At 50.9% G+C, this 22,597-nt stretch overlaps 1 protein-coding gene across 1 annotated transcript; it reads left to right on the top strand.

Moving 5' to 3' along the window:
* The first annotated feature begins 2,431 nt into the window (after window positions 1-2,431).
* ITPKC (inositol-trisphosphate 3-kinase C) lies at window positions 2,432-20,891 on the top strand. Its single transcript, XM_004390849.2, has 7 exons — window positions 2,432-3,601; window positions 8,764-8,863; window positions 13,278-13,491; window positions 14,413-14,617; window positions 16,955-17,056; window positions 17,956-18,027; window positions 20,014-20,891. Exons 1-7 carry the CDS (start codon window positions 2,432-2,434, stop codon window positions 20,215-20,217), a joined length of 2,067 nt encoding a protein of 688 aa, XP_004390906.1. The 3' UTR covers window positions 20,218-20,891.
* The last annotated feature ends 1,706 nt before the right edge of the window (window positions 20,892-22,597 follow it).

Below are 22,597 nucleotides of genomic sequence, written 5' to 3'. Positions count from 1 at the left end.
CTCAACAGAACAAGTGCTCTACACACGAGAGAGATTTCTTACAGAAAATTCATTCCTTTCAAAACTTTTATCAAGCACTGTGTGCATTTTTAGGCGCAGCGCACACAGCGGAGTCCTAGTGGCACAGTGGTTAAAGCAACTGACTGCTGACCAAAAGCTCAGTGGTTTGAAATCACCAGAGGATCCTCGGGAGAAAATGTGGCAGTCTGCTTCCGTAGAGATTTACAGCCTTGGAAACCCTACGGGGTCACTATGAGTCACTATGAGTCACTATGAGTCGACATCAACTTGACAGCAGTGGGTTTTGGTTTGGGGGACACAGCAAGGAACAAAATAAGCAAAAATCCTTGCCCTTGTGGTGCTGGCTTCTGGTGGGAGACACAATGAACAAAATGTTATTGTTAGGTGCCATCAAGTCTGTTCCAACTCAGAGACCCTACGTACAACAGAACGAAACACTGCCTAGTCCTGTGCCATCCTCATGACGGTTGTTATGCTTGAGCCCATTGTTGCAACCACTGTGTCAATCCATCTCATTGAGGGTCTTCCTCTTTTTCACTGACCCTTCTACTTTACCAAGCATGATGTCCTTCTCCAGGGGCTGGTCCCTCCTAATAACATGTCCAAAGTATGTGAGGCAAAGTATCAGCATCCTTGCTTCTAAGGAGCATTCTGGCTGTACTTCTTCCAAGACAGATTTGCTCATTCTTCTGGCAGTTCATTGTATATTCAATATTCTTCACCAACACTATAAACAAAGTAAGTATATATAAAGAAGGTGACAGACATTAAAGAGAAAAATAAAGCAGGGAAAAGGCAGGAAGTGGAGGGAAGATTATGACTTTTAAATAGAGTTGTCAGGGAAGGTCTCACTGAGGAGGTAAACAAAGACCTGAAGGAGGTAAGAATTTCTGGGGGAAGATCATTCTAAGCAGAGGGAATAGCCAGTGCAAAGGCCCTGTGGTGAGAAAGTGCTAGGTATCGGAGGAACAGCAAAGGGGTCAGTGAGTGAGGGGGAGAGAGGGAGGAGATGAGATGAGGTTAGGGAGGTAACTAGGGCCAAACCACAAAGGGTATAATGGACGACAGTGTGGCTTTTAACCTGCGTGGGATGGGAGCCATGAAGGGGATAGTTCTAGCAGAGAAGGGATGTGATATGATTTACAGAAGATACTTCCGGCTCTTCCTCCAACACGCCCCAGCCTGAAAAGCAAGTTATATCACCAAAAAAACCCAAAACCAAACCTGCTTTCATCGAATCGATTCTGACTCATAGTAACCCTATAGGACAGAATAGAACTGCCCCATAGTTTCCAAGGAGCGTCCGGTGGATTCGAACTACCAACCTAGTTGGCAGACGTAGCTCTTAACCACCACGCCATCCAGTAAGGATCAAAAGCCCAGGCTTTGGATTAGACGGGCCTAGGTTGGGGCCTGGGTTCGAATCCACACAGCCTAGAAGTATGATCTTGGACCCTGTTTTGGTCTTTCTGTGCTTCCGTTTCCTTGCTTGTGCTGTGGGGATGATGATCAGCGCTACCTCACAAGCTTTGGGGAATGAAATTATGAGTTCAGTGTTTTCCACAAAGCAATGTGAAAATGTAAATAATTCCCGTAACAACTTTGTGAGTTAGTTATCATTTCTAGCCCCTCTTTACAGATGAGGAAACTGAGTCTCCGAGGGGTCAAGTCTGTTGGGGAAGATCACACAGGAAGTGAGCGTTGAAGGTAGGACAAATTCTTTCACTTCTCCGGGCTTCAGTTTTCCTGTCGGTAGAAGAGTGTGCCTCTTGTGGCATTGAAAATACATTTTTCGAAGCAACTACTATAATGTATTCTCATTTTACAGGTGAGAAAACTGAACCTCGGGCGGGGGGCGGGGGAGGGCAGCGTAAACCACTTGCTCAAAGGAACACCACTAGAAAGTGGCAGAGACCAGACTCCATCTCAACGCCTATGGGATTCCTAAATCCTTGAACGTCCGCCCCGCCACTGCGTGAAGAATGACCGCGCGGTTGGACCGGGGATTGTACAGAGACTGAATTGGTCCCTCGCAGTGTAGGGAAGTTAAATTAGTCACGGGGGTTTAGGGAAGGGTCTTTTGCCCCGCCATCTCCTAGTCCGCGTACGGCCGGGACCCCAGCGACCCCACGCCCTCTAAAAGCCAGTGTCCCCCTCTCCCCGGCATCCCCCTCGACGCAGGTGGGCGGAGCCAGGCTAATCCTCGCCCCGTTTGCGTCACGTCCGGTGGGGCGGGGCCTTGGGGCTTTCCCCCAAGAAGGGGGAGTATCGGTTAACCCCTGCGTGGCCGGGCTGGCCAGAGCTCTGCGGGCCGGAACCCGGGACTCGGGCTCCCCAGCCACACCCCTCGCGGGACTTAAAGGGGCTGGAGGGGCCGGGTCAGGCCGAAGTCCGAACCGAGGGAGCGGGTATGAGGCGCTGCCCGTGCCGGGGGAGCCAGGGCGAGGCGGATGCCGGGTTGCTGCACCGAGCGGCCCGCACGAGCCTGGGACTGGAGGCGCCGCGAGTCGGGCGGTGGTGGCAGCCGAGACAGCAGCGACCAGGGCCCGGCGCTGGGGGCCTGGCAGGACGGCCGGAGGGGGGCGGACCCCGAGCCCGGACCGAGGAGTCTAGCCTCCACACCGAGCCCGAGAAGGCCGGCGTCGGGCCTGAGCCGGAGTCAGGCGGTCATCGGACAGAATCCTGGACGGACGGACAGGCTGAACTGCAGGCAACTGGCCTCGGAGTTGGGACTGAGAGTCCCAGCCAAAAGACCGAACCAGATAGGTTCAGGCTCCTTTCACATCCAGAAGGAAGCAGCCACTGGTCAGAGCTGGAGAGGGCCGGGGGTTGGACGCAGATTGGGAGAGATGGCTTTTGGACTGACCCACACAGGTCTGACTTCCAATCTCAGACAGAGCGGGGCAGTCTCCGGACACAACCAGGGGTTGATGGCCCCTGGGCAGAGCTAGAAACAGATGGGCAGCAGATTCGGCCAAAGAGGGGCAGGCCCTGGGCTGATGGCCTCTGGATCCACCAGAACAGCTCCAGTGCCTTGACTCAGCTAGGGGGGGCCTGCCCCTCAACAGAGCAAAGTGCTGATGGCTCCTGCAAAGGACTGTACACTGATGGCTCCAGGACACAACAGGATACCGAAGGCCCCTGGACAGAGCCGCACACTGTTGGATCCCAGACGCGCTGGGATGCTGAAACAGGCTGGAAACAGCCTGGCCCTGATGGTTTCCCAATACAACAAGATACCGACGGCTTCTGGACACAGCCTGGCACTGATGGACCCTGGACAGAGCCTGGGAAAGACTGTCTTTCGGAAGAGCCCAAGCAGGATGGCCCATTAGAGGAACTAGGACCTGGAGAGTTGGTGACTCACCTGAACCCTCACCTGAGGTGTAGACCCCTGTGCTCTGTGCCCCGCCTCATCATCACCCCTGAGACCCCTGAGCCTGAGGCCCAGCCCGTGGGACCCCCCTCGCAATTTGAGGCAGGCAGTGGCGGCTTCTCCTCTGCCTCCTCTTTTGATGAGTCTGAAGATGACGTGGTGGCCGGGGGTGGAGGTGCCAGCGACCCCGTGGACAGGTCTGGGGTGAGTGGGACCCCCTGCCCCTGAGCCACATCCCCCGACCTCTTGTCCCCCTGCCTGTAACTGAGAAGTTCTCTATCGGTTTCCTCTCAGCTCCCCACTAGTAATTTCATCTCCATCCACTGACTGCCTCTCTCTGACTACCCTGGTTACTAACCGTCTGCAGGGACCCCCCACCCCAAGTCTCTCCTCTCCTTTCTCCCACCCCTTCTAGTCCTGGGTTCTAAAACGGAGGGCCGCCAACCGACTTCAGGGCGCCTAAGAACCCCTGAAATTGTGAGATTGTATGTGCGCACGCTGATTTTTGCAGCAAAGGTCTGTAAATCCCATCAGGCCCTCTGGAGAGTCTGTGACCCCCAAATCGGAAGAACACTGGAATAGGAAGACAGAAAGGGTGCGCTTTCTATCCCAGATTTCTTCATCTAGGGCCTGTGGCTGCCTTAAGGGGCCCAGGAGCCTTCTCCACCTTTTAGCCCACTTCTATGTTTTTCTAGGGAGTGAGCCCCCAGCTTTTTTCATCAGATTCTCAAAGGGCTGTGTGAACCTAAATGGTAAGGGACCCCAGCCTAGGCAGGGGCCATTCTAGTCTCCCCTCACCCCCAGCCCTGGCTCTCTTGCCCAGGTGCCCCTGCAGACTCTTGTTTACGGCCCCCACCCTTGCCCCAGCTTGGGTGCGGTTCTCCCCTGGTGAATCAGGAGGGCCTGCAGGGCGGGTTTTGCCTCCTGTGGGTCTGGGAGCGTTGGCGCCTGCCAGCCTGCTCTCTAGGTCCTGCCATCCTCTCGGGCCCCTCGGTGGAGTCTGCCCTGGACCCCCTCACTCCACATGCCTCCCTTAGGGACCTGTTCACACACGTGGCCATGGACGTGAGAGACAGACCTGCCTTTGCTTGCCTGTGCAGGGGCAAAGGAGCTGGCTCTCCAGGGCTTTCTGCCTTTGCTTTTCTCTCTGTCTACTGTCCCACCTCCTTGGCATCTCAGAACCCCGAGCTGAAAGTGGGTAAATGCTACTGCCAATAATAATAGCAGCTGGCACTCACTCATGCCTAGCCCCGTGCTAAGCTCTTTTAACTCATTTAATCCTCACAGGAGCCCTATGAGGGAGATGCTATTATTATCCCTATTTTACAGATGAGGAAACTGAGGCACAGAGAGGTCAAATTGATAGTCCAGGGTCATACACCTTGGAAGACACAAAACTGAGATCCAAACCCAGGCCATCTAGCCCCAGAGTCCATGCTTTTAAATACTGCACCACTGTACCTTTTACTAACAATGATCATAAAACCAAAAAAAACCCAAACCCATTGTCATCGAGTCGATTCCGACTCCTAGCAACCTTATAGGACAGAGCAGAACTGCCCCATAGGGTTTCCAAGAAGTGGCTAGTGGATTCAAAGTGCTGACCTTTTTGGTTAGCAGCCAAGCTCTTAACCACTGCACCACCAGGGCTCCCTAATGATCATAAAAAAAAAACAAACAAACCTGTTGCCGTCAAGTTGATTCCGACTCATAGCGACCCTATAAGACAGAGTTGAACTGTCCTGTAGGGTTTCCAAGGAGCGGCTGGTGGATTCGAACTGCCAACTTTTTCGTTAGCAGCTGAGCTCTTAACCACTGCACCACCGGGGCTCTTTAGCCAACCTTTATTGAGTGTTTACTGTATACCAGGCTCTATTCTAAGTGATTTATATGTATTCACTCTTTGAATCCTCAGAACAGCGCTGTGAGGTTTAAAAAAAACAAAACAAAAAACTCGCCATCAAGTCAATTCCGACTCATAGAGACCCTATAGGACAGAGTAGAGCTACCTCATAGGGTTTCCAAGGAACGGCTGGTGATTCGAACTGCCAACCTTTTGGTTAGCAGCCGAGCTCTTAACCACTGCGCCACCAGGGCTCCACTGTGAGGTTGGATTTCTATTATCTCCATTTTCCAGAAGAAGTTGAGGCAGAGAGAGGTGAGGTCACTTGCTCAGGGTTGGCCAGGCCGGGTCCGAGCCAGAATTCTGACTTGGTTCTGGCTGAGTTTAAAATCCAGTCATTTTAGCCCCTGCGGTGCGTGGCTCTGTCCGTAACTTGCTTTCTTCCCAGGCTCCCTGTCTCCAGTTTTCCCTCATCCTTCTAGGATCTGCCTCCTTGGCTCAGCTCTGACCAGACACATTCCCTGCTCCGGCGCCTTCCATGGCTCCCCAGGGCCTTCAGGATAGCGGTCAGGACCTTAGTCATGGTTCAGAACCTGCTGTCTTCCAGTTTCTCCCCTCCCCTCCTGACACTCTTTGCTGTCACTAAACCAGAATACACAGTGTTCCTTGAACCCCCTGCTGCCGTCCTGCCTCCACACATTGCTCAAGCCATTCCTACGGCCCAGAACACCCTCGCTTCCTTTTCCTTCTTGCTTCATTTTGAAATGCTGTCCAACCTTAAAGGCCCAGTTTCCTTGCTTCTTTTCCACCTTTCTTCTTTCCTTCCTTCTCACACCCATCCTCTGTACTTCTCATCAGACAACAGTCCCTGAGCCTCTACCATGTGTCCGTCCCTATGTTGGCTTTGCTGGGAACACAGCAGTGACCACGACAGCCCCAATCCTGCCTTCGTGGGGCTCCCGGGCCAGTGGGGAGACAAACATATCAGTAGACAGTGGCAGTGCAGAGTGGTCAGGGCGGGATGGGGGAAGCCCAGGGGGTCGTGGGACTCTGAGGGAATGAGTGGCCAGACCTGGGTATCAGAGAGGGCTTCCTGGAGGAGGGGACATGAAACCATCTGAGAAAGCCCAAATTAACCGTTTGTTGTTGTTGTTAGTTGCTATCGAATTGATTCCGACTCCTGGCCACTCTGTGTGTCCAAAGTAGAACTGCTCCACAGGGTTTTTGAAGGCTGTGTGACCTTTTGGAAGCAGATCACCAGGCCTGTCTTCCAAGGTGTCTCTCGGTGGTTCAAACCACCAACCTTTTGGCTAGTAGTTGAGCACTTAAGTGTTTGCACCACCCAGGAACATCTAGATTAACCATTAATCAAAAACAAAAACAGAACCCATTGCCATATAGTTGATTCTGATTCATAGTGACCCTATAGGACAGAGTAGGACTGCCCCATAGGGTTTCCAAGGAGCAGCTGATGGATTTGAACTGCTGACCTTTTGGTGCACTGAGCCACCAGGGCTCCAGATTAGATCTAAAAAAATAGAGTTGATACTAAATATATTTATGATTAAAAAAAAGTCTCAACTAGCCTCCTTCAATCCAAGCAACATTTTCTGAGCATCTGTGTGTGCCAGGCCGTGTGCTGGGGACACAGTCGTAACCATGACCACCCCAGTCCCTACCCTCAAGAGTTCATAGTCCAACAGGAGTGGAGGGGAAGCCCCAGGACTGTGAGGTAAGATCACAGCTGGAATCCCAGCACTGTGCTCTGTGATGTTAGGCAAGTGACTTCACCCCTCTGGTCCTCTGCTTCCTCTTCTGTAACCCAGAGACAACAATCCTCCTGGGGTTGTGTTTTGAAGATTAAGTCGGTTATGGCACACTGAGTCTTTGTTATTGTGCCTGGAATGTTCCAGGTGCTTAGTAAACAGGAACCTTTATTAATCACCTCCTCCTCTGGGCTGGCAGCCCTCAGCGGGGAGGGACTAGCCCTTCCTGGATCATGCAGTCCAACACCCTGATGTCTGCTAGGCAGCTGGACTCTGAGCGGGTGGGAGAGAAGAACATGCCCTTGATCCTGGGGAGGGGGTGGGTGAGAGCCACACAACTTCCTTCTCTGGAGAAGACCGAAACCCCTTGCCGTTGAGTCCGACTCATAGTGACCCTATAGGGCAAAGCACACCCGCCCCACAGGGTTTCCAAGGCTGTGATCTTTACAGAAGCAGACTGCCACATCTTTCTCCCGCAGAGCGGCTGGTGGGTTCTAACTGCCGACCTTTCGGTTAGCAGCTGAGCGCTTTAACCACTCCAGGGCTCCTCAGAGGAGAGCTACTCTTCCAAAACTTGCTAAGTGCCCGCTATTTGCTTAGGGCAGAGAATGTGCATTCGTGTGTGTGTGCGTGCGCACCCATGAGAATCAGACTAACCTTGTATCAAGAAGTTCTTGGAGAGTTGACGTGATACAACCAGATCCCTGTTTTTATTTGCTTCTCTGGTTTTCTTTCTTTTTTCTCTTTCTCTCTTTGTTATTCTCTGCATCTATACATCTTTTTTTTTCTTTTCTGTCTTTACCTTCTTTGTCCGCATAGCTGTCTGTGTATTTCGGTCTTTGTCATTTAGACTCTGGTGACTCTGTGTCTGCCTCTGTGTTAGTCAGGGTCGGTCAGAATTTGCCGTAGTAACAAACAACCCCCAAGTCTCGTGATTTCGGATACCAAAGGATAGTTTTTGTGTCCACTAACATTTGACCAGGGGTCAGTGGTGGGTGAGGGGCCCTGTTGCATGGTGTCTTCACTCAGGGGCCCCAGCCTAGGGAGGCTCCTGCAAAGGAAAGAACATGGAGAATCACACACTTGGCTCTTACCGCTTCGGCCCAAAGTGACCATTGTGCTTACATTTCATTGGGCAAAGCAAGTCACTGACCTAAGTTCAGGAGGGCAGGGAAGTCCCTGGAAGGGGGAAGAGTTGGAACTATTTGGTGATCAGCACTCAGGACTGTCCCAGTCTTTGTCCCCTTCTCTGTCTTCATTTTGTCACCTGTCTCTGTGGGGCTACCTCCAACCATCCGGTCCTGCCTCTGCCTTTTTCCATGAAAGATCTGAGCTGGTTTAGGGGCAGAGATGGGACTTCTGGCTTTTGAGTGTGTGTGTATTGGGAGAAGGGAGTTGTGATAAGATAAGGAGGTTGTTTGTTACCACAACAAAACTTAGCTTATCCTTAGGCACACACTGGCTCTGAAGTGAGCCAGTGAGAAGGACAGAGATGACACAGATGTGAAGAAAGTGATGTTGACAGAGACAGAAATGGATAGAGACATAAAATCCCCCCTTAGCTTTGCCGAGGCCTTTGGGGGGATCCTGTGAGTGCTGGACCTGGTGGGATCTGACAAGCTTGGGAACAGCAATCTCGGGAAGCCTCTGCCTCTAGAAAGATCCCAGGTCCACTTTTGTTCCGTCTCATGACAGCACCCCAACTCCCATCCCTCCCTGGCTTTGACCCTGACCTCACCCTCCTCTGTCCCACACAGAACAAGCCATGGAAGAGGCTGAAGACAGTTCTGAAGTATTCACCCTTCATGGTCTCCTTCCGTAAACACTACCCATGGGTCCAGCTGTCCGGACATGCTGGTGAGAGCTGGGGGCGGTGGACAGAGACACTTGGGGATGGGGAAAGGGCAGCTCTCTGAGCCTTAGTTTCCCCATCTGTAAAATGGGCTTGGTGACAGTCCCTATCTCATGGGGTTGTTATAGGAAGCACTTAGGCCTGGGACCAGCCTGTCATGCATCAGGGTTGGTCCCTGTTATGCCGGTGTGGTGGGGAAGGGACCCAATTCTGGGCCAGATGGACCTGGGATCAAATCCCAGTTCTACTGTTTGTTTGTGGATGACCCTGGGCAAGTTCCTTTCTCTTGCTGGGCCTCAGTTTCCTCATCTGTATATGGAGATAAACCTTTGAAGGATTCACTGAAGAGTTAAAAACAAAATATATATGGGGACTGAGGCATAGTCCTCTCGTAATTGGAAGTTACCATTCCCTGTCCCCTCCCTGTGCCCAGCACATAGTAGGCCTTCAATAAACTGTGGCTGTAATGGTTTTCCCCTGGGACCTGGCACACTATGTCTAGCACTGAGCAGCAGAGTGCCTAGCACATAGTAGGTGCTCAACAAATGGTATCCCAATTTCTCTTTTCACCCAGAGCTTAGCACAGTGTCCCCCGCATCAGCACACGTTCAATACATTGGAACTTGCCACTTGTTTTTTTTACCCAAAGTGTAGCTCAGCACACGGTAGGTGCTCAGTAAATGAGAGCCTACCATTTCTTTTTACCCAGAGCTTAGCACAGTGCGCAGCACACAGTAGGTATTCAATAGATAGCTCCATTTATCCTCTTGCCTAGACCCTACCAGATGTTCCTGTCACGCTCTTGCGAAATGGCTGGGATTCAGATTTTCTCTCCTTGGTTGGCTTATGGCAGGCACCCAATAAACCCACTGCTGTCGAGTCGATTCTGACTCATAGCAACCTTATATGACACAGTAGAGCTGCCCCATTGGGTTTCCAAGGAGTGGCTAGTGGATTCGAACTGCCTACCTTTTTGATTAGCAGCTGTAGCTCTTAACCACTGCACCACCAGGGCTCTGGGCACCCCATAAGTGGTGTCTAACTTTTCCCCAGTGCCTGACACATGGTAAGAATACAGGTAGCACTCACTGTGCACCACTTCTGTCTCACAGTAACTCTAGGAGGGAGATACTATTGTCCCATCTTTCAGATGAAGAAACTGAGGCTCCCAGAGATGAAGTGATGTGTCCAAGGGCACATAGCTGGCAAGGGTCAGAGCTCGATTTGACCCCAGGCAGCCTGGCTGCAGAGCCCTGGCTCATAATCATTATGCTCTCTTGCCTCTTGAGCAACATCCCCTAAGCAATGCAAATTTTCTTTTTAAAAAGAGCTTGACGGGGAAAACAGGAAGAATAATACCAACCAGGCGTTTGTTTTGTTCCAGGCCCCATGCTTAGTCAGCACTTCCCAAGAGCTCATGTTCCTGTCCATGATGGAAAGTTGCTATAGCATAAGGGCCAGCAGGGGAGACATTAGAACTAATTGGTCTAGGTTTAAATCCACAGTATTCCACTTCCTGGCTGTGTGACGGAGAGCAGGTATCTTAACCCATCTGTGCCTTGGTATTCTGAGCTGTATTATACCTCACTGGGTAAAGAATAAGTAAGTTGGTAGATATAAAGTGCTTAGATCAGCACCTGGCATACAGTAGTGCTCAGTAAGTGTTACTTCTCTGGGCCAGTGACCCTTTGAGGTAGATTTGACTCTGAGTCCCATTTTCCAGATGATGAAATTGAGGCCTGGAGAAGTGGACTCACTTGTGTTGAGTCACACAGCCTGCGTGTAGCAGACCTGGGATTTGGACCCGGATCTAACTCCAGATCCCAACCACTGAATCACTATCCTAAGAGCTGATCTCTAAAGGAGACCTCTGCTGTCATTACTTAGGGAAAATAATTTTGTTCCAGGGACTATAGTAGCCTAGATAACCTTTTAAAAGATTAAATTAAAAAAAAATAAGTAGAAATGCTAGATGAAATATAACAAGCATTTTTAAAAATGCACAGCTAAGAAAGGAAGGTAATCCACAGGGGTCAAAAAATGAAGGGAACTGGAAACAGACTGGGATGCTGACACCAAAGCTGCTGTATGGGTGCCTTCTAGTCTTGACAACCAGGGGCTTAGTTTGCTTGGCCACTGTATCAGTCAGCTGTGCCACGGGAGTGCTGTGTAACAAACCACCCCCACGCCCAGTGCCTTCAAGCAACAGTCACTGATTCTCACTCAGGTACCTGTGGGTTGGCTGGAAGTCAACTGCCCTAGGCTGGGCTGGCTCCAAGTTGAGTGGTGGGTCCCTGTGTGCTCCGTGGGTCTCTTATCCTCCTTGGACCAGCAGGACAGCCAAGGCAAGTTTTTCTTATGGTGGGGGAAGAAATACAAAAGGGTAAACTGAGATGGTAATATCCCACTGGCCAAAGCAAGTCACGTGGCCTATCCAACATCAGTGGGCAGGAAGAATGTCCCTTTTTTAGAGTTGAGGGTCATAGTGAATATTTGCCCTGAGTTTGAATCCTGGCTTTACTGTTTCCTTGCTGGGTGACCTTGGGCAAGTGACTTTCCCTCTCTGGACCTTAGTCTCCTCATCTGTAACCCAGGAAAATCAATACATTGCAGGCACCCAATAAACCCACTGCTGTCGAGTCGATTCTGACTCATAGCAACCCTGTACGACCAAGTAGAGCTATCCCATTGGGTTTGCAAGGAGTGGCTAGTGGATTCGAACTGCCTACCTTTTTGATTAGCAGCTGTAGGTCTTAACCACTGTGCCACCAGGGCTCTGGGCACCCAATAAGTGGTGTCTAATTTTTCCCCGGTGCCTGACACATGGTAAGAATACAAACAGATAGCGCTCACTGTGTGCCACTTCTGTCTCACAGGATGTACCAAGCACTAGAGATAACATGTATGGATTCTTGATGAATGGTAGTTATTTGTGCTGCCTTTGGGCCTGCACAGCATGAAAAACTCAGACTGAGACCTCACGTAAAGCTGGAGCTTTTGAAGGCTATACGTCGGTGAAAAGATAGACCAGACCAGGGGTCAGCAACCTTGTTTCATAAAGGGCTATGTAATAAATCTTTTAGGTTTTGCAAGCCATACAGTCTCTGTTGCAAATTGATTCTGCTGTTGCAGCACAAAAGCAGCCATAAACAATAGGTAAACACATGAGCATGTCTGTGTTCCAATAAAACTTTCTTTACAAAAACAAACAGTGGGCCAAACTAGACAAACTGTGTCCACCAGCAGAGGGAGACAATAAGGGAGCTTGTCTGTCTTGTTCATCCTTAGAGCTGAGTTGGAAAAGGCAAGGCCCCCCTAAGACTGTGTAAACAGGCCTGCCATCTGTATGTGTTCTAGTTACTGTTGCTTTAACGATTATGTCGCTATAACTGTAACTGTGTTGCAATTGTTTTACTGTTTAAAAAAAAAAAAAAAACTCTCAAAACTCAAAACTCAGTGGTTATTAAGGCAATTTAATGGAAGAAAACAACCATTTTATTATCCTCACAGGTTTTATGTCGGGAATTTAAACAGGGCCCAGTAGGGGTGGCTTGTCTCTGCTCCGTGATATCCGAGAACTCAACTAGGACAACTCAAAGGCTGGGAGCTGGAAACTTTTGGAGGTTCATTCACTCATGTGCCTGGCAATTAATAATGGCTGTTGGGGCCTCAGCTGGGGTTTGCAGCTGCAAAGCCTATAGGTGGCTTCTCCATGTAGCTGCTTGGGCTTCCTCACAGTATGGTGTCCTCAGGATAGTCAGATATCTTATGTGGCAGCTCAGGACTGCAAAGGCACATGTGTCTGTCAACAAGGCGGAAGCTTCATCTCCTTTTTATCACCTAGACTCTGAAGTCATGCAGACTCACTTCTGGCACAGCCATCCCAGATTCAAAGGGAGAGGAAGTAGACTCCACTTCTTGATAGGGAATGGCAAAATTCTAGAAAAGCATATGGAACAGAAGATATTGTTATAGCCATCTTTGGAAAATATATCTGAAAATATAATTTGCCATAATAAGAATTTGGAATTCTAATCTACACTATCTGTATGGTTCAGGAAACCCCAGATTTATAAATTAACTTAAATAGACCCCGGTTAGCACCCTGGAACTCCAGGCAGAAGCAAATGCAAATCTGCTCTGAAGAGTCATGCTCTTCACAAAATTCTCACAGATGACCATGAGCTCATCATCCAAAATTACAAAACAAATGAAAACAACCTGCTGTGAACAGGACTCAGTTTAAACAACAGACAAGAAACATAGGCCCTTTCCTCCCCGGCCCTGGCCAAGATCTTCAGAGTTGCAGGGAGAGACAGCATTGCAGAAGGGACAGGAAAGATGTTGGTAGCCAGGACCTGATGCATACAGGGAGACAGAAGGATTCTCTTTCTGATCCAGTTTCTGACCCGCCCATAGGAAACTTCCAAGCAGGAGAGGATGGTCGGATTCTAAAACGTTTCTGTCAGTGTGAGCAGCGAAGCCTGGAGCAGCTGATGAGTGACCCCCTGCGGCCTTTTGTGCCAGCCTACTATGGTATTGTGGAGCAAGATGGCCAGACTTTCAACCAGATGGAAGATCTCCTGGCAGAATTTGAGGGCCCCTCCATCATGGATTGCAAGATGGGCAGCAGGTGGGGTCAGGGGCATTCATGGAGGCAGGAGTGGAGGGTCAGGGTGGGCAGTCTTTGAAGAAAGTGTTAACATACATTTCCACCAGCAGTGTATGCAAGTTCCAGTTGTTCCATGTTCTTGCCAACACTTAGTATTGTGTGTTTTTAAAATGTTAATCATTCTAGAGGGTGTATAGTGGTATCCCATTGTGGTTTTAATTTCTATTTCTTGGATGACCAAAGAAGTTTAGCTTCTTTTCATATGCTACTTGGCTATTTGGAAATTCTCTTTTGAGAAGTGCCTTTTTAAGTCTCTTGTCATTTTTCTGTTGGGCTGTCTTTTGCTTTTTGACTTACAATTCTTTATATATCCTGGATACAAGTCCTTTGTTGAATATGTATATATATATATTTTTACCACTCTGCCATTTCACTCTCTTAAGTGTCATCTGACAAACTACTTTTTTTTAAAACAAAAGTACTTTTAATTTAGTCCAGTTTGAAATTTTTTTTTATTTATAAATAGTGCTTTTTGTGTTTAAGAAATCTTTGCCTACTCCAAGATCATAAAGATTTTGTTTTCTTCTACAAGCTTCACTGTGTTAACTTTCGCATTTCGATGTGGAATCCATCCAGAGTTAATTTTTGAGTATGGTGTGAGGTAGGGTCAAGGTTCATTTTATTTCCACATGGATATCCAGTTGAGTCAGCAACATTAATGGAAAAAGCTTTCCTTTCCCCATTGAATTGCAGTGCCTTCCTTGCCATAAATTGGGTAGATGTACATGTGTCTGTCTGTGGATTCTGTTCTGTCCCATTGATCTATTTGTCTGTCTTGTGCCAATATCACCCGTAGCTTTATAATATATTTTGATATCAGGGTGTGTAAGTCCTCTAGCTTTGTTCTTCATATTTCCCTTGTCACGTCCTCTGTGTCCGCAGGACCTACCTGGAGGAGGAGCTGGTGAAAGCACGAGAACGGCCCCGGCCCCGGAAGGACATGTATGAGAAGATGGTGGCTGTGGACCCCGGGGCCCCCACCCCCGAGGAGCACGCCCAGGGTGCAGTGACCAAGCCCCGCTACATGCAGTGGAGGGAGACCATGAGCTCCACTTCTACCCTGGGCTTCCGGATCGAGGGCATTAAGGTGAGAGCCTGTTGCTAGAGGGCTTGGAGCTAGATCTGAGGCAGAGTTTCATCAGGGAATGGGGGGTGTTGGGGCAAGCCAGAAAGAAGCAAGATCTGGAGATGGCAGGAGACTGCAGATGATGAAAAGGCCAGGGCTGGTGGAGGCCCCGCTTCTCTTTCCCCCACATTCTCAGAGACCTGAGCCCCTCTGACTCCATCTCCTCCTATCTTCTCCTGCCCAGGTCCCTGCCCAGCCTCCCTCAGCCCCTTCACCTATTCTGTCCGTCTCTTTCCCATCATCCAGCACAGCAGCTGGAGGGATCTTGATTTTCTCCTTATGGGGGAAGTGTTTTTTTTTCTTTTTTATTCCTTTTATTTTTGTGGAGCCCGGGTGGTGCAGTGGTTAAGCGCTTGGCTGCTAACCAAAAGGTCGGGTTGGCAGTTTGAATCCACCAGTTGCTCCTTGGAAACCCCATGGGGCAGTTCTACTCTGTCCTGTAGGGTTGCTATGAGTCGGAATCAACTTGACGGCAATGGGTTTAATGGGGTTTTTTACTTTTGTCAATTAAATTTTGAACTGGTATTCTTACCAGTCCCTGGGTGGCGAAAACAGTTAAGCACACAGCTACTAACATAACCCACCCAGAGATGCCTCAAAAGAAAGGCCTGGCGATTCACCTAGTCCAAAAGCCAAAACAATATAAAAAGGTACACGTTGAGAAATCTTGCTGTCAACCCTGCTGCTGTCCTTCCCATTCCATCCCTACACCCCACCTGTCCGCTCACGGGAAACCACTTAGATTAGTTTCTGATATTTCTTTCTGCAAATACAAGCAAATGCAATTGCGTATCTTAAGTAAGTTTTTTCTTCACTTTTGTACACAAAAGGTAGCATAATACACATACTGATTGATGCTTTGCATTTTTCACTTAACAGTAATATCCTGGACAGTTCTGCATATCATTTCATAAAGAGCTCTTCTTTCTTTCTTTTTCTTCCTCTTTCCTCCTCTCTTCTTCCTTCCTTCCTGTCTCTTTCTCTTCTCCCTCTTTCCCTCCCCTCCTCCCTTCTTCTCTCTCTCTTCCTTCCTTCCTTCCTCTCTTCATCTGTGTAACACCCTCTTTGTGGATGTACCACAGTGCCCTATAGATGGACACTTGGATTGCGTCCATATTTTGCCATTACAAGCAATGCCTCAGTGAATAACTTTGTATGTACGACATTTAGTCAGTGAGCAGTTTTGACTGTAAACTAGATTCCTAGAAGCAGGACTCCTGGGTCAAAGATTAAACATGCTGGTAATTTCGCTAGAGATTGCCAAACTCCTTTCCCAGGTGTTGTACGCTGAGCATCCCACCAGCAATATATGAGAGTGACTGTTTCCCCACAGCCTCGCCTGAGCTATCTTTCTAAGTTGCAAATCCAGCTATGTCCAGCCCTTCCGTGGCTCCCTAGTGCCCTCAGGAGGAGTTCTAAGGCCTAGAGGGCTCTCTAGGGTCTGGCCCCACCCTCAGCTCTCTCTTCTTCCTCGTCTGTCTTCAAGCCACAGTAAATGCTTTCATTTCCTCCAAAGTGTTCTGCTCTTACCTGCCACAGGGCTTCTGCCCATGCTGTTCCCTCTGCCAGGAACGCTCTTCCCCCTGCTGTTCCCCTGGTTGACTCCCAGTCATTTTCCTGTCTCCTTTTAAATTTCACCTCCTCAAGGAAGCCCTCCCTGATTTCCACCCTACCTGATCAGGGCCCCCTCTTCACCTCTTCAGAGATCCCTGTACGCCTTCATTCTCCTTCTCTTTCTCTGTGATTATTTTATCCAGTGTCTGCCTCCTTCATCTGATGTAACATTACCTCCATTTTACCAGTGCCCACACAGCACCTGCCAGAGTAGCAGAATGCGTTAGGTGGCTTCTCTGAAAAATAATAACATTCATCTAATTTACTGAGTACCTGCTTACTGTGTGCCAGGCTCTGTGCTATGCATCCTATACACGCAATCTCATCTCATCCTTATGCCAGTTTAGGAGGTAGATACCAACACAATTCCCATTGTCCAGATGAGGAAACTCAGGCCAAAGCAGGCGAAGTGACTTGCTTAAGGCTGCCCAGCTCGGAAGCAGCTGAGTCACAATTCAAAGCCCATCCGCTCCCCACAGCCCCCTTGGCTAGAGTGGCTCAAAAGGACCAGTTGCTCAGGAATGTGACCTGGGGCTGGGTTGAGCTGGGCTGGTGGGCTGATTTCCCCTGAACAGCAAGCAAGCCTTGAGGAGGGTGGGTAGCCCGGGGAGGTGCCTGAGGTTGCTTGGTGTTGAGGGTGGGAAGGAAAAGGCATGACACTGCCCCCCACCCCATGCCCTGCAGAAAGCTGATGGGACCTGCAACACCAACTTCAAGAAGACACAGGAGCTGGAACAGGTGACAAAGGTGCTGGAGGACTTTGTGGACAGAGACCGCAGAATCCTGGTGAGAGGGACCCCATACCGTTTGCATCCGTTAGCTTTTGCTGTGTAGCAAACTACCCCAAAATGTAGCAGCTCAAAACAGCCACCATTTATTATTGCTCCCAAGTTGGTGGGTCTCTGCTCTGGACGGGGATTGGCTAATATGGACTGACTCTGCTCATGTATCTGCAGTCAGCGAGCTGGTGGCTTGGCTAGGGTTGGCTGGTCTAGGATGGCCTCATTCACATGGCTGGCTATTGGCTCAGTGTCTTGGCTCAGGACTTGGCCACATACCGTTTATGATCCAGCAGGCTAGCCTGGGCTTGTTCTTATTGTGGAAGCAGGGATCCAAGAGAATGAGCAAAAAATACAAGGCCTCTTGATGCCTAGGCTCAGAAGATCACCCTCATTTCTGCCATGTTCTACTGGCCAAAGCAATGACCAAGCCTAGGTTAAAAATCAACAACCACAACAAAACAGTTGCCTTCGAGTTGACTCTGACTCATGGCGACCCCATGTGTGTCAGAGTAAAACTGTGCTCCACAGGGTTTTCAGTGGCTGATTTTTCAGAAGTGGATTGTCAGGTCTTTCTTCTCTGGGTGAACTCGAACCACCAACATTTTGGTTAGCAGCTAAGCACATTAACCATGTGTACCACGCAGGGAGTCCAAGCCTAGGAAAGGGAAACAGACCCCACCTCGTGATGGGAGGAGCTGCTAAGAATTGTGGGTCTCTGTGTAATCTACCATACTGTGTCCCACCTGATACATTCCACCCCCTCTATTTTCCTCCTGGCTCCTCATATCCCATCCTGCCTGGGGCCTGCCCACTCCTTTGAGATGGGTCAAGGTCAGATCCTGCAGTGGGTAGGGACCCATCAAGTCCCTATGCTAACCAGGAAACCCTCCCTCTCACACACAGAAAAAGTACGTGGCCCGCCTAGAAGAACTTCGTGAAGCTCTGGAGAAGTCCCCCTTCTTCAAGACCCATGAGGTGTGAGCCCTGACCGCCATGGGAGCTGGTGGGAGAGGGGATTGTTGGGGGGCCTGAGTGGCACTGAGGGGAAACCGCTGACAGAGTCACAGTCCAAGGCTATGAAAAGGAGACCCCAAGCTTTGGGGTTTGCATTGTTAGGGTTGACAGCAGAGGGGACTTCAGGGAAGTGGAGCAGTTAGGAGCATGGACTGGAGCCGGGTGGCTGGCTCTGCCAGTCACTAGCCGTGTGACCCTGGCATGTGGCCTGCCTCTCTGGGCCTCAGCTTCCTCCTCTCTAATGGGGGAAGAACAGTCATACTTTCCCTGTAGGGCTGCTGAGGGCGTGAGATGACTGTCAGGTGATGTTCGGAGCATGGAAGCACATGTAACTCTACTCGTAAACAATTATTTTCTAATCACACCACCAAAGGGAAAAAAACCCAAACCCACTGCTGTTGAGTTGGCTCCAACTCATAGCGACCCTATAGGACAGAGTAGAACCAAGGCTGTAAATCTCTACAGAAGCAGACTGCCACATCTTTCTCCCACTCAGTGGCTGGGGGGTTCGAACTGCCAAGCTTTTGGTTAGCAGCCAAATGCTTTAAGCACTGCGCCACCAGGGCTCCTTTTTAAAATCATAATTATTGATAATTTTTGTTACGTGTATCATGTTTGATGGTTCTTGCCCTTCCCCTTTGGCCTGTCTCTTTGGAAACATTTCATCTCGCTGGGGCTGGCTGAGGGGATTCACTCATGTAGATCCTCTCCTCTCTCCAAGTTTTCTGTCTCCCCCTCCATCTGCTCTCATCTCCGCCCCCTGACATTGCTGACTTTCTGAAAGAGCACTGAGCTGAGAGTCAGGCTGACGTGGGTTCGAATCTACATGGATTCACACAAGCCTGGGCAGCCATTCTAGGTGGCCTCAGTCTCCTCATCTGTAGGATGGGAGCGCAGTAGCACAGGCATTGTGAGGGGTAGATGAATTAATGCAGTAAAAGCCCGGCCCATAGTGACCCTCCGTACGTGCTGGCTGGTACGTTAGGTGTGTTCTTATCAAGTGTCTCTGTCGTCATCATTGTTGAGGAGGCCTGGGGTCCCCGTCCTGTCTGTCCTTGGATTTGGTTTTGCCTGCCTGGTAACTTGCCACTTTCAGAAACGTGTTGCCACACATTTAGACCCTGAGAGAGGCTTCCCACCACAATCAGGACCTCCACATTCCTTGACAGGTTGGGAGACATGGCAACATCTTGCCAGGTACCAATGCCATCCAGAGCAGGGCGGTGCCTGCCTCTGATAGTGACCTGCCCACCTGTCCTGGATTCCATGTTTTCCAGGCCAGTGATATTTGAAACCGACTTAGAAAGAGGGAGGGGCTTGCAAACCCAGAGGTGGATGAAGGAAAGGAAGCTACTAATAGAGAACGGCCTCTGCGGATGGCTGACTGTCTGTGAAGCATGCAAGGTACTTTACGAGTGTGTGGCGTATGGACTGCTAGCCAGGAGGAGGGGCTGTTACCATTTTCCCCACTCTATAGACAAGGAAACTGAGGCCTGAAGGAAGCCACTTGTCCAAGGTCACCACCAGCAGCCCCTGGGGCAGGGTAGTTGCTGCCCTTTTCCGTGGGAAGGGCATTATCCAGTTCCTTAGTTCCCATTGGGCTTCCCTGATTTATTCAGGATCCTACAGACATTTGAGTTTGTACTCCCAGCTTCAAAAAGGGTAACATTTGTTCTGTGCCAGGCACTGTTCTGAGTGCTTCACAGGATGGATTCAGACATATAATATGCACAGCCACCTTGGAGATCAGTGCTGCCATTACCCCACTTTACGGATGAGGAAGCTGACGCAGAGAGGTTAAGTCATTTGCCCGAGGGCACACAGCCAGCAAGTGACAGAGCCAGGGTTTGAACCCAGACACCCTGGCTCCAGGGTTCGTGCTGTCGACTACCCTGGTCTGCTGCTTGCCGAGGAGGTGACCTGACCTCCCAGCCTCTCTCCCCGCAGGTGGTGGGCAGCTCCCTCCTCTTTGTGCACGACCACACTGGCCTGGCCAAGGTCTGGATGATCGACTTTGGCAAGACGGTGGCCCTCCCTGACCACCAGACGCTCAGCCACCGGCTGCCCTGGGCCGAGGGCAACCACGAGGACGGCTACCTCTGGGGCCTGGACAACATGATCCGCCTCCTTCAGGGGCTGGCGCAGAGCTGACACACCCGCCCACAGCCGGATTTATTTATTGAATGGTGCCAGTCTGGCTAGAGGAACCCCAAAATGCCGTGGAGGGCTGAGGTGGGCAATTGGGGAGCTGATCCTGGGGACGGGAGAGGTTGTGTTGCACACCACTCAAGACCACTGTGGAGGCTGAAGGGCTTCGGAGATGAGGTGCCCAGGCAGCACCAGCCCTTCTGTCATACGGGGTTGGAAAGATCCGAGCAGGGAGCATGACATGGCCGAGTCTCACAATCAATCAGCAGAAGCAGAACTGGGTCTCCTGACTAGCCAGGGAGGTTCTGAGGGGCTGCCCTCAGAGAACACAGTTCAGATGTCATGGGGTGCAAGTTTGACACCGGGCCTGACTGCAGCGTGAATGATGTAAGCGGCTCCCTGAGGTCGGCAACTGGGCTTGGGTTCCTCTTTGGTTCCCCAGAAGACCAGGCGTCATATGTGAACACACGCAGAAGCTGCATGTCTGCCTGAGGAGAAACGGTTACGCCCAATCTCCTCACCTGGGGGCTGCTGGCGTGCTGAGTGACGGGCTCTGAGGAAGGTGGGATGTTGCCCACAGGCCCATGCATGCTGCCAGTGAGGGGGACACAGTCCACCACCACTCCTCCCCTTGTGTGACCCCAGTGGGTCCTCCCTGCTGACCTCCTGCAGACCAAAGCCACAGCCCCATCTGAGCCAACACTGTGACCAACAGCCCTGTTCCTGGGTGCACCGCTTCCAGCCTCAGGTCTTCCTCCTCCCGCCCGACCCCACCCCTGCCGGCTTTTCTGTCTCCTTCCTGGAAGACTGCAGTGGCAGGAAGACGTTTCAGAGGCAAGGGAGCGGGCTTCCTTGGAGTGGAAGCTGCCCCTGTGGAGGACTCTGTCCCGTCCCCGGCCCCTGCAGCACAAGGAGTGCCAGGCTGGGGCTGGGGACAGGGCTGGCCGTGACCCTGGGTTCGCAACCCAGGCCAAAGACTCTGGACCCGTCATGTAGCAAACGGCCCCTCGGCCCCTTTAACTGCCCTCTCTGGCCCTTGAGGGTGGCCTTGGGGAGGACGGGCACCTACCTCTAGCCTAAGCTGAACCTCTAACATTGTCTTCCAGGGCTGAGGAGATGACCTCCTTTTCTAGTGACCTTTGTACTTATTTATGAAAGAGATAGTTGTTAGGTGGGGTGGCACTGAGGCAAAAAAAAAAAAAAAGGCAAAATGGCTTCGCAGTGCCTTCCGCCCACATGACGCCCCAATAAATAGAACATTCAGAGTCAGCTTTGTGGACTTGTTTCTTTTGCATCTGGGGTGTGTGGGCTCAACTCTCATAGCCTGAGCATTAGTGCTAGGGCGGATGGGAGGGGGAAATAATGGGATAATGACCACTTCAGGGTAGAGAGGTGGCTCGGGGTTGGTTGGTTCATTTACTCAACACTCACTCACGCCTGGCTCTGTGCTGGGCGGTGCAGGGACAGTGGTGACCAGGAGGGCTCCAAACCTGGCCCCTCAAGGACTCCCAGCACAGTGCACAAGGGGGTGCTACCCAGGAGGGGTTGGACCAGGATAGGGGAGGCTTGGGGGTCAGGTGGGATGGGGAGGCACAGGCAGAGGGCTGAGGTTGGGGTGGGAGATACTCCTCTTTGCTACCTCACCCACCCATCAGAAACACCACCCTGCACACTTCCCCTAACTGGAAACGGGGGGCTACTGGGGACACAGCAGTGACACAGACGGACCCGTTCCTCCCCTTTCACAGCACCCAGTCCAGTAGGGCGATACCAAAGAAACCAAACCCACTGTCGTTAACTCGATTCTGACTCATAGTGACCCCGCAGGACAGAGAACTGCCCCATACGGCTTCCAGGGAGTGGCTGGTGGATTCCAACTGCTGACCTTTGGGTTGGCAGCCACAGCTCTTAACCACTGTGCCGCCAGGGCTCCAGTGGGGCGATAGGTGTTCATTAATGAAACCATCACACACACTCGTGGATATACACGTGTATAGACAGCTAGGAAGAACACCGTCTGTGATGGGTGCTGTGATACGAGGGGGGGAGGTGGTGCCAGCCCCACTGCTGGCCTTTGGGCCCTAAGTCTGAATCCTGGGTCAGCCTATTGGCTGCCACGTGACCTCAGGCCAGTAACTCCGCTTCACCAGGCACCTGTAAAGTGGGGAGAATCCCGTGCCGTCACAGGGTTGGAGAATTGAGGGGTTACCGTGGGCAAAGTGTGAGCACGGCACAGAGGGCGGGGCAAGGGCCTAGCCTGGGCTGAAGGAAGCTTCCCTGAGGAAGTGATACCTGAGTTGAGCCCGGATGGGAAGTTAAGGGGCTCTCCTGGTGAGGGGGCAGGTGAAAGGTCCCAGGAAGGTGGTATGACACTTTAGGGATG

The sequence above is a fragment of the Trichechus manatus genome, unplaced genomic scaffold (genome assembly GCF_000243295.1).
Source record: "Trichechus manatus latirostris isolate Lorelei unplaced genomic scaffold, TriManLat1.0 scaffold00338, whole genome shotgun sequence".
NCBI classification, from domain to species: domain Eukaryota; kingdom Metazoa; phylum Chordata; class Mammalia; order Sirenia; family Trichechidae; genus Trichechus; species Trichechus manatus.
The sequence above is the reverse complement of the archived record's forward strand: the minus strand, read 5'-3'. Positions and strand labels throughout refer to the sequence as shown.